This window comes from Drosophila mojavensis, unplaced genomic scaffold (genome assembly GCF_018153725.1).
Source record: "Drosophila mojavensis isolate 15081-1352.22 unplaced genomic scaffold, ASM1815372v1 contig_231, whole genome shotgun sequence".
Classification (NCBI taxonomy): domain Eukaryota; kingdom Metazoa; phylum Arthropoda; class Insecta; order Diptera; family Drosophilidae; genus Drosophila; species Drosophila mojavensis.
Genome location: NW_025318772.1, coordinates 9,747,133 through 9,760,774, shown reverse-complemented (window position 1 = coordinate 9,760,774; position 13,642 = coordinate 9,747,133). Strand labels below are relative to the sequence as shown.

General features: G+C 41.0%; 1 protein-coding gene across 2 annotated transcripts; it reads right to left on the bottom strand.

Annotated features, from left to right (window-relative positions):
* Positions 1–7,839: 7,839 nt before the first annotated feature.
* On the bottom strand, positions 7,840–10,289 carry LOC6575474 (UDP-glycosyltransferase UGT5). Of its 2 annotated transcripts, none has more exons than XM_015168008.3 (5): positions 10,217–10,289; positions 9,525–9,634; positions 9,369–9,462; positions 8,646–9,311; positions 7,840–8,558 (listed from the first exon to the last, which is right to left on the bottom strand). In XM_015168008.3, the coding sequence occupies exons 2-5, from the start codon at positions 9,594–9,596 to the stop codon at positions 7,900–7,902; spliced, it is 1,491 nt and encodes a 496-aa protein (XP_015023494.1). In that variant the 5' UTR covers positions 9,597–9,634; positions 10,217–10,289; the 3' UTR covers positions 7,840–7,899. The 2 variants fall into 2 exon arrangements, with proteins under 2 accessions (XP_015023494.1, XP_043863955.1); XM_044008020.1 differs by lacking the exon at positions 10,217–10,289 and adding an exon at positions 9,663–9,842 and having other exon boundaries at positions 9,525–9,608.
* Between the last annotated feature and the right edge of the window lie 3,353 nt (positions 10,290–13,642).

Genomic DNA, 13,642 nt, shown 5'->3' with positions numbered 1-13,642 from the left:
TGTCTAGCGTCTGGCAACTGTGTCAACAATAGATCCGACTCGATGCTCGCTCGCATTCTCTAGCTAAAAGCCCAGAGCTGAGAGCTACGACCACGAAATTGGGGACACTAAAATCAATTGACAGTTGTAATTACTTGTGTCAATATGTGTCTGGGCGGGTATCTGCGAGCCAAGACACACGCGTGGCGCCCCCCGCCTGCTGCCCTGTTTGCCATAATTCAGTTTTCGCGCCAGCACAGGAAGTGCTCCAGATACGATCAATGAAATGGATCATTCATTCTTTTGCCCTAATAGCAAAAGATAAATAATATGCTGAGCATTCGAGTTGTCTAAGCAAAAACACAAACTTGCTATATTGAAAATTAAAAAACAAGTGATTTATTTAGTTCAGTCTAATCGACAGCTGCTGGAAAAGTGTTTAGATGGCTTATGCAATTTTTAAAATATTTTTAACAATGTAGTATTTATTCAAAACAATATTGAAAATTGAAATGAAAATAAGAACGATCACGATAATAGTAATATTATTAGAGGGGTGGGTATGCATAGACTCCTTAAACTATAGACATTCTTGATCAGGATGATCGGTTGAGTCGCTTAAGCAATGGAGGGCATAGATCTTGTAAAAGGGTTTTCAAATAATACGCACTTTCACTTGAATAATTAGAATAGGTGCTCTGAGCAGTGTACAGAATATGCACTAGTCATACAATCCACTCCAGAAAGAACTCAATCTTGCCCAGTTAGAGATGGCTATAGCTACAATAGATTTTTCACTAGACTAAGGCGTGATTTTGGATTGCTTGTGATAAACATGTTAGATCATATCTGAATATGTAACATATTTATTAAACAAATTATTGAGTGCTCAACTATATGCAGCTCTCATTTCAAATATACTTTGCTCAATTATATTCCACTTTTCGCAGCTCAACTCTTCTCTCTCCAGTTTAAATATCATTCCGAATTGTTGAACGACAGCGCTACTTATGGCCGTTGAAGAATTACGCTGCATGTGGCATATATCCGATTGCAAGGATCACTGTTTTTATATCTCACATTTCTGCACTCCTTCATTTGTTTATGATGAGCGCCGTTAAAGGATTTGTTTATGTAGTCCCTTCTTTTTGTTCTTTTATGACACTGTCAGCGGCAGCTACTACTTCTACCGCCACACACTACTTGAGGGCTAATCCTTTCAAGAGGCCGCTCCTCGCCGGTTCACAGTGAGTGCAATTGAATGCGAATTAGTCACGGTTGCATGTGGCGTATGCGCAATCTTTGAACTGCAATTAGTCGTCGGCTGTCGCTCTGTCGCTCTGTCGTCTTGTCGCCTGTCGCTTTTCGCTTGTCTGAGCTGAAAATGTTGTATAAACAAATATAAAATCGTTGCTTATTTTACGCTATTTGGTTAAACAAATTTTTTGGGGCCTGCATTCTTAAGCGGCTATTGAGAGTGCATTTAATGGCAGCATGCAACTAGTTGGCCATATATATGGTCCGCCGATCGGACAGATTAAAGTATAAACAAAATGTTCACTTAATGCTCAAATTGAACAAATTGCAAAATGCATTTGCCCCGCCTTGGGCCCGCTTTGCCTCTTCTTGGCCCATTTGCATGCACTTTGCTTTAGCGTTTTTAGCGCTGTTTGTCTCATCGTTTACCCCTTTCCCTTGCACCCCTTACCCCTCACCCATCACACGTTGCCTGTTGTCTGTTGGCTGATGCTGCTGCTACTGCTGCTGCTGCTGCGTCTGTTGCACACATGTGCGCCAGCCATAAAAGGAGCTGAGACTGTAAATGGGAATGGGAATGAGAATGAGAATGAGATTGGGAGTGGGCATTGTATAGGGATTGAGGATGAGGCGACTGACACTTCGATTTGCAGCTAACGTGCTATTGTTGTTGTTGTTATTGTTATAGCTGTTGTTGTTGCACGTGTTGCTCATAGGCGGGCTTGTTTATGCAACAGCCAAACTTCTTGGTAGAAATAACTCAACGACATATTCATTAAATCAAGCGGAGTCGAGTCGAAAAAGAGTATTACATACAATTATAATGATAATGATTATTATAACGGTTAGAGATACTATAATGTTGTGATTGTTGTAATGGTAATGAAAATATCAATGACACAGCTAATGATAACGCTTGTGAGTAAATCATGATTGAAGATGATGCCAATTATAATGAAAACCATGTCAATAATGTTGCCAATGACAACAATGAATAAGAGTTAACGATTGACAATGACTGTTTAACAGGGTATCTTTCAGTAGAGCACTCTCGATGTAGAGCACTGCACTCTGACTTATTGTTTGACTGAAGTTGTGCTCTTGGTTTTATGGGATCGACGACCACGGGAAGAGCGAGTGAGAGGGCAAGAGATGCAGATAAGAAGAAAGGATTCGAGATGAGAGCGGGTCTAGTGCGATTGCCTAATTGCCTGGATGCGCCTGGAGGGGAGCAGCCCACGGCAGCAGCACTAGATGAGTTAATGAAATGTTTCGCCCCAATAAATGCCGTAAACAAAACAAAACAAAGCGAGGCAAAGCAACAACAAAATAAAGTATAAGAAAATGATGCGCTGTGCTATTTCTGTTTATTTTGTTTTGAAAATTGTGCGTTTAATTTATAGTTAATTGTTTTTCAGCATTTCATTAACCAACCAAAACCAAGAAGCAACGGAACAGATCTGGGTGACTGTGTGCGGTCCCCCAAAATTTCATGAGAAGCCACATACACACACACACACTCCCCCACACAAGCGCACACATTGACACACGGCAATTGTTGTCTGATGATGATGATGCTATTTGCGCAAGTTGTTGATGGTGTTACACCCACACAGACTCACAGACACACATACACACACGCATATATATATATATGCTGTGTGCATATGCGCCGCCCAGTCATATATAACGGCACTCGCCCTCTAGCCAAATCAAAATGGCCACCCACCTCAAAACTCAACCTCAGCGCGGCAGCTGTTGAAATCTTTGCGTAATGCGGCGAACCCCCTACCTTGCGCCACGCCTCCCCCGCCCCTCTACACACTGTGCGTTGCTGTAGGCACTCCTCTGCTTATTTGGCTTGAAATAAAAAAGCATTTAAATCAGATTTTGTTAGCTCCATCAGCAAATCAAGTTTGCAATATGCAATATCCGACTGAGAGATACTTGTCAAGGACTAAAACTCACTAATCTTAGAGCAGATAATAGAAGAAGTCTTAGCTATATAGTCTCTATATACTATGTGACTGAAATAGACAAAAACTCATATCTCAATATTCTATTCAAATTAGGAATATTCATATATAGAGAGAGGTATTATATAGTTAGATCTCTTCTATAGTTCTATATACGATTAGACTTACAGAGCATGACCCTCTTCATTGCTCAATAATCAAGCATCAGCCCAGCTAATACGCTCCACTTTCCTCCGCTTGAGCGTGCATAAAAAAGAGTAGAAATTGAAATGATAAATGTTTTGGTTTTTGTGATTTTGTTTATTGTTCAAATTTCGCCTAAAAAATTTTCAAATTTTACCGCATGTATAAAACGAATCTTTTATAGGCAGATCCTAGATACGAGATATAGAGACGTAGTCGTCGTCGTCGTTGTTGTTGTTGTTGTTGTTGTTGTTGTTGTTGTTTTGTGAGCTGTTTAGATAAAAATTTGTGGTGTAGCACACACATGTGCCATTGGGGCAACTTAATTAGCATTTTTAATGGAGCTGCCGACTCGTAACGCTCGACAATTAAAGCGAAGGAAAAATCGAACAAAAAAATGAAAAAATGAAAAACTGAAAATCAATTTCGATGGAAGTGCGCGTGAGATTCTTGCCCAATGGATGTCGATTTCACACATATACATACATATATAACAAAATATATATATTTTTTTGTACTTATTTGGGGTCGCATATTATCAGCTGCCGGGGCGCTACTAATAGGGCAGCAAAAAGCACTTGAAGAACTCGCTACTAGCTATTCGCCTTTCGCTATCAACGTAATCTCCAGTGGAACCATCGCAGCTGCCAACCACGGAAACATTTGGCAATGTAAAGTGAGTTGGTGCTTGTTTTTCTGGTACATCGAGTGAATTCCTTTCAATATTGGTATATTCTAAGCACGATGATTCAGTTCTACTTTCGGCTGACTTGTTATTGCTCATCTCTGCGCACCTTTGCTTGGGGCACTTTGTTAGCTGTTGTTCTTCTCATTAATATTTATTTGGAGCAACATAAAAAAGAGCAAAGCGCTTAAAGTCTGTTTAAGTGTTCATTGCTTAGTGTAAACAACATTATATAGCTGTGAGGTACAGTGAAGCTTACGTATGTGAGATGTCTTCTGTAAGGGAAGAGCAATCTATCGAGTCTAGCCCTGACTGGCGAAGGAACTAAATGCACAGCACAAGACTTTAAAAGACTTTATAGTCCCTAAGACTTCAGCTTATTGCCTACTGCAGGGATTCTCCAATAGGGCGGAGGCCTCTCCAGTTACCATCTTCTATCAATATCTAAAACTTAGTTCCCTTAAGAGTAGCTCCCATCTCCATTACTGGCAATGTGGAAGATCGTACAAAATGAGAATAGAGTATGCAGAACTCTCAGCTTATCTCTTCTACTCTCGCACATTCCTGCATACTCTTGCATGCAAGACATCCTGCACTTGGTGTCTGAGGACTCGCCTCGGCAGCTCCAGCTTCATGTGTCGGCAGCTAATTGGAATTTGAACACACGAATTAACACAAATATTTTACGGCATGCATAAATCAGCTCAATGAGCAGGTTTTTGGGTCCATTGTCGTCGTGTCAGGCGCTTCCTCTTACTTCAGTTTGCAGCCTTGTTAGCATCTTCTTAACGCTTCGTTAGATCTTCGGTCTTGCAAGAAGCGCAAATTGCGATTCAAATGAATTCCGCCCACATTTTCATAGTGTCATTTCTTCATCTGTATATATATATATCTACTTTTTTCATAATCATTAAATTTACTTGGTATTTTTTTGTGCAGCTTTCGCTTCTTTACTGTGCCTGGGCACGCCCACTAGCCCCCGTGGCAGAGCCATTAGCAGCAATTTTCAATTTCCTTTCTGATGAAGCACATGGCAAGAGAGCAAATTACATGGCACAAAGCACACAAGATGAGAAATTCACCTTCCCATTCCCCTTACCCTGCCCCTTCCTTTTCCCCTTGTCATTTCCATTCGCATTTCTTCTGCCATTCGATTCAGAATTTTTTCATCTTCGGTGTCCTTAGTTGTGGCTCACGTCCGCAATTGTCCTGAAGAAGACGAATTTCATACAATTTCCAGGCAGCAGCGCAAATGAACGGCCATTATGTCGATCTCAAGTGAAAGCGGGCACTGAAATGAATTTGTAACGAGTCTTACGACGCAAGTCGAAAGTCGAACGTCGAAAGTCGCAAGTCAACGACCAACTCAGTGCAACGCACTGACTTATCCTTATCCGGGCCCATTCTGCGACCCCAAAGGACATGCTTCAATTGAATAAGAAGAAAATTACACTTAAACGATGCGGCGTGTCGCCAACTACCAATTGAGAGACGGTGAGAGAGAGAGAGAGAGAGAGAGAGAGAAAGAGAGGGAGAGGTGATGTGAGTGAGTCTGGGGCTCTCAGCTATTATTTGCTGCTTCTGGTCAGCATTTGTTGGCTAACTTTGATTGAATTGCATTCATCACAGCTTACCAAGAGTTCTTGGCCAAGATAATAACCCGAGCTAACTCAACCTATTCAAGGAATCCTGCTAATGTTAGTCTTTAAGCATTTGCATGCATATAAGGAATTAGTTACCCAAAGAGATGATGATGTTTGGACTGTGTTTAAGTTTTCTTATATACATAATGCAGGTCGCTTTTGCTCATTGACTTATATGACTTGTCAAAGTTAAAACAATATAGGAATGTCAAAATGTATGTTATGGGTACTATGAGCCGTTGCACACCCCATCAGGATCAGGACGATGATGACATAGATCTAGCTCTGTCCTTCTGCTTGACTGTTCGTCTGTCTGACTGTATGCCATTTATCAATACGTTTGTAGTAAAAGTAGTTACAGATACAAAATCTCTTCTACGTTGCAGTAGCACCTACATCCTTTGCAGCGTACTTCAGCATTCATCTTGAGTTGAGTAGCTCCAATGCGGCGTTCACTTTGCTGATGCACTGTCTGCCTAATTGCCAGTCACTCAGCCAACAAATTCACTTTGAAAGCCCATTTAGCAGTTGGCTACAACAACTCAATGAACTTCGCCACCCACTTTAATGTCAGGAGCAACATTTCCTCTGATTCCACCTCCTCCTCCTCCCCATTCTGCTTCGGCTCTAGCATGTCCGTCTCCTTCCGCCGGCAATGCGAGTTGTTTATAGCGCCAAACAGAAATTCCAGCCAGCGACAAATAAGCCCCAAATGAAGTTTATTTGCTTAAGCCGTTGACAGACAAACAGTTGCCTTCACTGACACACGCACGCACACCCGCACACACACACACACACATACACATAGAGCACTCATACGCAGTGTGCGCCATGTGCATTAACATATCATTAGAGTCGATGCTGCTCGCATCCGTATTTGCATGCATGCGCCTCTGCTCGTCTGCTCGTCTGTTCGTCTGTTTGTCTGTTTATCTCAGTTTTTGTTTACAATAAAGCGTAATCATGTGTTACTAATACCAATAATAATGCCAATGGGCAATCTAACCCTAATGCGCACATGAACTCTCCCTTTCGCAGTGGCATGCCCATGGAACTGCTAGCTGGTACGGGGACTGCTGATGGGACTGGCGCTGGCGTCGCCATCCACTTCAATGTCAGTTCGTGCATGCATAATGAGCTCCAAGAATCTCCACCCATCCCAAAGTAGCGACTCGCACTCGCCTCAAGTGCACTTGTCGAGGTCGAGGAGGTCAGCAGGAGGAGAAGAGCTGCGGGACCACCAGGGTTAACAGGAAGCAACTATCTTTCGGGAAATTCTGTTTATTAATTGAGATTGGTTTTAGATGGTTATGAGAGTTCAAGAAGATATATATCATATTCTATTTTAATGTGATTTCAACGTGAAGAATTTGTGATACAATTTAGTAAGTTATTCCATATAAGATACCTTATATAGATATTTATAGATTTCTTGGATTGTCAAGTTAAGTCAGAGATCTGGAATAGATAGGAATTGATTTATAGATTTTATATACGAACTAAACATATATAAATATACATATACAGAGATACATAGAATACTGCATACTTGATGATTTGGTAAGCCCGCACTTAAGTTCATATTTTCTACATATTCCGATCAAGATGTTGAAATCAATTTCAGACAATGATGAATATGATCTCTAAAGAGTTCAAAGATTTTATAATTCTATACTTTTGGACCAAAAAGCTTTGCATTCATTTTTTTCGTTTTCTCTGTTTTTTGCTTAATTTCTTAAGAACACTTGGACTGGCACTCTGGCGCCTTAAGTAGACTTTGTCTATACATACATACACATATATATGTACATATGTTTGTGTATATATTTATGTATGTATTCTGATTCATTAAATACTTAAGTATACGACTCAAGTGCCAAAGCTTAAGTGTTTTTGGAGGCTTTAATATTGCAAAAATACGAGTAAGACAATGAAGCATATGTTCATGAAATCTTTTTTATATATTATACATATATGTATATAATATAATACAAATTATATAAAAGATTACAATTTTATGTAAATTAAATTAAATTAGTTTACTTTGAAGAAATTGAAAGGTAATGAATGAAAGATAAAATCCAGTTGAACGAATCGATCGAATTAACAAAAGAAATTCAAAATTTTGTTTTATTAATTTTATTTTAATTAAAAGCCATTATTCGTTGACTTTTTTTTAATGCTGCTTACGCTTAGTTTTTGGCTTAAACTTAGAATTGCGTAGGCAGACACATAAAATCAATATGGGCAGGAGAAGGGCAGCCGCAGCGATGGCCACTAAGTCGAGCAGGTAGAACTGATACCAGGCTAGATCCATGCCGGCTGACACCATGTGGGGTGCGCCGCGGTGCTCGATGACATAGTCGATCCAGAACATGGCCGTGTCCATGGCGCCCAGTGGACGTTGGCGGAAAATGCGAGACGATCGCTTCATGGTGTCCCGATACTTTGGATTCTCGAGCAGCTCGAGCAGCGCGGAGCGCAACTGCTCCGTCGTGATTGTGCGATAGTCGAGGCCTATGGCATAGCCATTGGCCTTGCCCTGGTTGATGTTGAAGTGTTGGTCACAATAGACGGGCATGCCCAGAACGGGCACTCCATAGTGCAGCGCCTCTTGCATGCCGAAGAGTCCGCCGTGTGCTATGAACACCTTCACATTGGGATGGGCCAATAAATCGGCCTGAGGCAGCCACTTCTGTATCATCACATTCGCTGGCAGCTCAGCGAAGCTGTCCTCCTCAAACTTCCACAGGACACGCTGCTTCAGGCTGCGGAAGGCATCCAAGAAGACTTTCAGCTTCTCTGCAGGTAGATCTGCGCTGCGTACCTGAGTGCCTGAAATGCAAAGATGCGATTAGGGAGAGCAAGGTCCTATGTCCTTTTGTTAGTTCCGCTGTCCGTCTCGGTCACTTCGATGCTTACCCAGACTAAAGTAGATGGCGCCATGTTTTGCCTCGTCCAGGAACTTCTGGAGATGCACGGGTAAGGCTTTGGATGGCTGTATGTGCAGTCCACCCACGGATATCATATTGAAGGAGATGGGCCTGGGAGCATCCAAAGGCATATAGTTGTTCATCAGGATGGCCGATATATTGCGCTCCAATTGCTTGGTCGTGGGCACCACGTCGAGCAGTCCCGAGAAGTGTTTCCTTAGCACAGCATCGTGACTGGGATAGTAGAGGAATGTGCGCATCAAGTGCTCCGTTCCGCAGACGAAGACGTTCACGGCTCGCTCCCATAGGTTCATCCGGGTGGTGGACGATATGAAGCTATGCGGGTTATATGACCAGGGCGTAATGATGCCCACCATTTCGGAGAAGTAGTTGGTGTTGCCAAACGAGGAGAGTGTGATCGTGGGTATCTGATAGAGATGGCCCAGTATGAGAGCGCCCTCGTTGTAAAACTGCTCGGCGATGAGCAGGTCGTATTTGCCCACCTTGTTCTTGGCATTGATCAGGGCTTTGATCTCCGGCTGCTCGAAGGCAAAGTCCGTGCTTTGCACGCCCATCACATGCAGCATGCGTACAAATTTGAGTGTCGACAGATCGGCCATATCCAAGATAATCTCCCTATTTGACATTCGCTTCACTGTGAAGCAGACAGAGATAAGATTAGAGTGATGTTTCGTCTATCACTGTGACATACTTTCTGTCCAGAAATCATAATGGGGCAGCACAATCTCTTTGTAATTGGAGCCCAAGTTTTCGCTGGCCAAGGAGAAGGGCGTGATAAAGGTGACCTGGAGTAAACTGTTGTTAGATTTGGAAACTCCACTATATTTTGATTGATTTGCCAGCTTACCTCATGACCACGCTTAACCAGCTCAATGTGCTGAGATTGCTCGACTAAGAGATACCCTGATGTCATTTTCATTATTGATTACTTCTATAAATGTAAAGCTTAAAGGTCAGCTGAAAGAAAGAACGTTTGAATACTTACAAATTTCAGAGCCATTATCTTCTGCACTTTGTGAGAAACAAACATGCGAATAGGTGGACGGGTGGATGAATGAATGAGGTAACTTTTAAATTACAACTCTATTTCTGTTTCTTTGGGGTGCACCAGATAAAGACAATATATTTTATGGCTAAGCCACCTACAGCCGGTTCCATTCATTCGCGAAAACACAAAAGAAACCAACTGTCTACACATATTTAATTAGCTTAGAGTATAAATAAAAAGATGATAATCCGTATTTATAGATTTCAACAGAGCGAAAATAAACGCTGAAAGAGTAATCCAATTAGGTGTTTCATATAACAAAATGTTATACATATTATCTATATACGTATATATAATAACCTAGAAATATATATACACAAATATGCTTGTATATATATAGAGGGGCTGTTTCTTGATCTGTCAACAACTACTCACATTTGATTGAGTAGAATATATTATATATGCTGACCTAGACAAAATCGATTAATAGAAAGTTAATTGAAAAACCGGTATCCATGTTATTTTTTTTTCTTGTGATTGAAGATATTTACCATTTTTTCGCTTTCTGCTGTTCCACTTGCTACGTCAACGCTGGCTCCAATACAACTAATTCGCAACAGAAATGTGTGTATACATTTTATTATAAGTCTTGCACCGACGGCCGAACTGATAACAAAGCTAATGAAACAGACTTTGTTTACTTTTGCGAGAGCTTGAGAGCTCTCCTTACTCTTTCGCGCTCTTAATGTGATAAGCAGTCGAAAGTTAATCTGAAAGAGAGATTTCATTAGCATTACAAAAAATTTAATTTGAATTTTTGCTTTGGCGAATATTATTGATAACAAATTCAACAAGTTTAAGTATAGATTTAACTTTAGTATTATTAAAAAATAAATTATTCATATGATCAGAATATTCATAATTGTTATATTGAATTGAATATCTATTTACAGGGCATCTCTTGGTCAGGCACTCTTTTTGGGCTACTCTACTTTCTGTGCTGATCTCCAACTTCTGTTTTTTATGAACTTCCCAGACAAATTAGGCGAAACGTTGGGAAATCGTAAATAAATCATGGGCATTTTGTCTAAATCAAATATTTGTTTGCCGGCTAACTGTAAAAAAATGCCACCCACACGCAGAGCAGTTGGCTCTGAAGTGATGGATCGGAAGGGAAGGAGGGGAGAGGGAAGCTCGCTGTTTTAGTTTTAGGGGTTTGCCCTCAACGGCAAATGCTTCGTTGCTCCCATTGTACTTTTCATGCGATACGCTTAGCTAGTGGCGGTGAGTACACTTGAAGAAATCAGGAAGCTTTTCGAATGGAAATTATGGAAATAAATATTGAAATACAGGTAATAATTTCTATTTCAATATATTTATTATTTTTTATTTATGAGTACTTTAAATTACTATAAAAACTGGTCATAGAATTCGCTATATAGAATTCGTGAATAAAATATTTATAAGACAATATAGCACTTTGACTCAATTAATGTAACTTCTATAAAGCTTTGAAGCTTTGAATCGAACTAATATTATGTGTTTTTTAGTAAAGTATGTTTTCGCTCAGTGGACGATCGTGTCTATATGGTATATATATTTTTAAAATGCAATAAAACTCAACGCGCCAATTTGTAGGCAATTAAATTTTATTTTCTTGTAGGAATTTTGATACGAACTCGGACTCTGACGTCCGGGTTCCGCTAGAAATTTGCATTTGGTTGAGCATCGGGCATCGGGCATCGGACATCGGACATCAGACTCCGGGCATCGGGCAGCACGAGAATTGCGATCAACATGATCATTCGATGATTGGGCTTATTATTGTTTACATTGTCATATTTACCAACTGTGTGTGTGTGTGTTTTTATTGTTCTACACGATCCATCGAATTCGGATCTCTCTCTCTCTCTCTCTTTCTTTCTCTCTGTCTCCGATTAATTTGAGTCTATTTGTTGGCACATGCCTGGGCGAATGATACTTTGTTTATTGGCACGAATTGGCCAAATAAATGCAACAGCCGTTCTGTGGTAAATCATTTGAGATTGAGGCGAACCTTGAACGGGGCGAGGGCTCAAGTGGTCTTTGGTCGTCGTTTCAATATTTCTAAACGCAAAATCGCATCCACTTTGCAATCGTTGCAATTGATCTTCAATCTCAATCTCAACAGCTGCAAAATGCAGACATAAATTCCAGTTGGGGCCAAGTGTTCCATCAAATTGAAGCTTTTAAGTCTCCTGGCTGAAGTGCTTTCGGTCTAATTTGCATTTCGACTGGGCCAACAAATGCGCAATTAGCCGCTATTACATTAATAATACGCGTACTTGTCCAGGCCCAATACTCAATAGCCCATAATAATTGAAACTATTTGGTAACCAGCAAATGGAAAATGGAAAAATCAAAAACCAAAAGCGAGCAACGGCAAACAAAAAGCAAAAAACCAAATTGAAATGAATTGAAAACCGCACATTGGCCAAAGTGAATAGCCAGGCACTTAAGAGCTCAAAAGTAAGAAGCGCAGAGGGCAAACGATTCAGCTGCAACCTCCCCGTCGTATTCCCCATGTACCCAGGTCCCTACTGACCTTCACCCGCAATCAGAATGACCGTGGAAAGAGAGAGAAAAAAGGAGAAAGTCTCATTACATTCACTGTCTACCTTAAGAGCTGTATGAGCGTGTCATAAAAGCGCAGAAGTTGGGGTAGGCAATGAGTTCTGTTCCAGCTGGAGGCAGACAGTCAAAGTTGATCTCTTGAGAGCGAGAGAGCGGGAGAGAGAGAGTGAGAGCAGAGTTGAGCAGCTTTCAGAGCGCACATGGAATCTGCTCTCCCAACTTAAACAAGTAAGAAAGCTCTAGTCGAGTGTGTTCGACTACGAGATCCCCTGAACCCTTCGAGCAATAGCTATTTCAGTAATTTTTCGCGTCTTTCTGCTTACACAAGAAACAGGCATACACACACAGGCATACACACACACACACACACACATACACACACACATACACGCACACAAGCACCCAAGCCTAAACACGCATGGGCTGCAGTGTGCGCTTACTATGAGAAGTTAATTATTAAATAACTTTGTTTGTGGACATACGACCTTCATGAAACGTGTACTTGCCAAAGGACATGGCGGTGAGGGGAGGGATTTAGTGGTGGGGGGCAAATTTTAACAAAAAACGAAATTGTATAAATTGCATATCAATATATATTCAAAATTTTGACACTAAACATCTAAAGATGTAGGAGATATAATTTTATAGCTGATTTTCGATAAGGGTTTTTATCGATAAAATCGCGACGAGCTATCGATTTTTAATGATAAACTCGATATCCGCGCTGTAAATACGGACATTTTAAAAAAATTTGAAGTCTCTAGCTCTTATATTTCCTGAAATCGACTCATTCATACATACGGACAGACGGATGGACAGACAGACGGACAGAGCCCAATCGACTCAGCTCGTCACGCTGATCAAGAATATATGCCACGCCTCCTTCTGCCTGTTACATACATTTCAACAAAGCCATCATACCCTGATTTCCCATTGAAAATGGGTTCAGGGTATAAAAATAGAGTCAAAATAAAAGAGAGACAGAAATATAAATATAAATAGATAAATAGATAGAGAGTGATTATTACATTTGCTTACAGTTGGAGCTTTAGCCCACTAATCCGTCACAAAGCCGCGCAGCACAACAAACTTGTCCGAAAATTCCCTCAGCCCGCCAACAGCATCATGCAGCATTGAAATTAGATGTCGTTTGAGTTCGATCTCGGGTGTCGTTGGCGCCGGTGGCACGCAATTGGAAACCGTGGACATGGTGGCACAGGGCATAAGCGATCTTCTGATCATCTAATCATGCGTGTGGCTTTGTTTATAAGTAACGCCTGCGCCGGCTACTACTTGTCGGCCAGACAGGACATGAGACACAGGACACAGGACGCGGCTGCACTTGAGTTGTGTGTGTGTTGGCA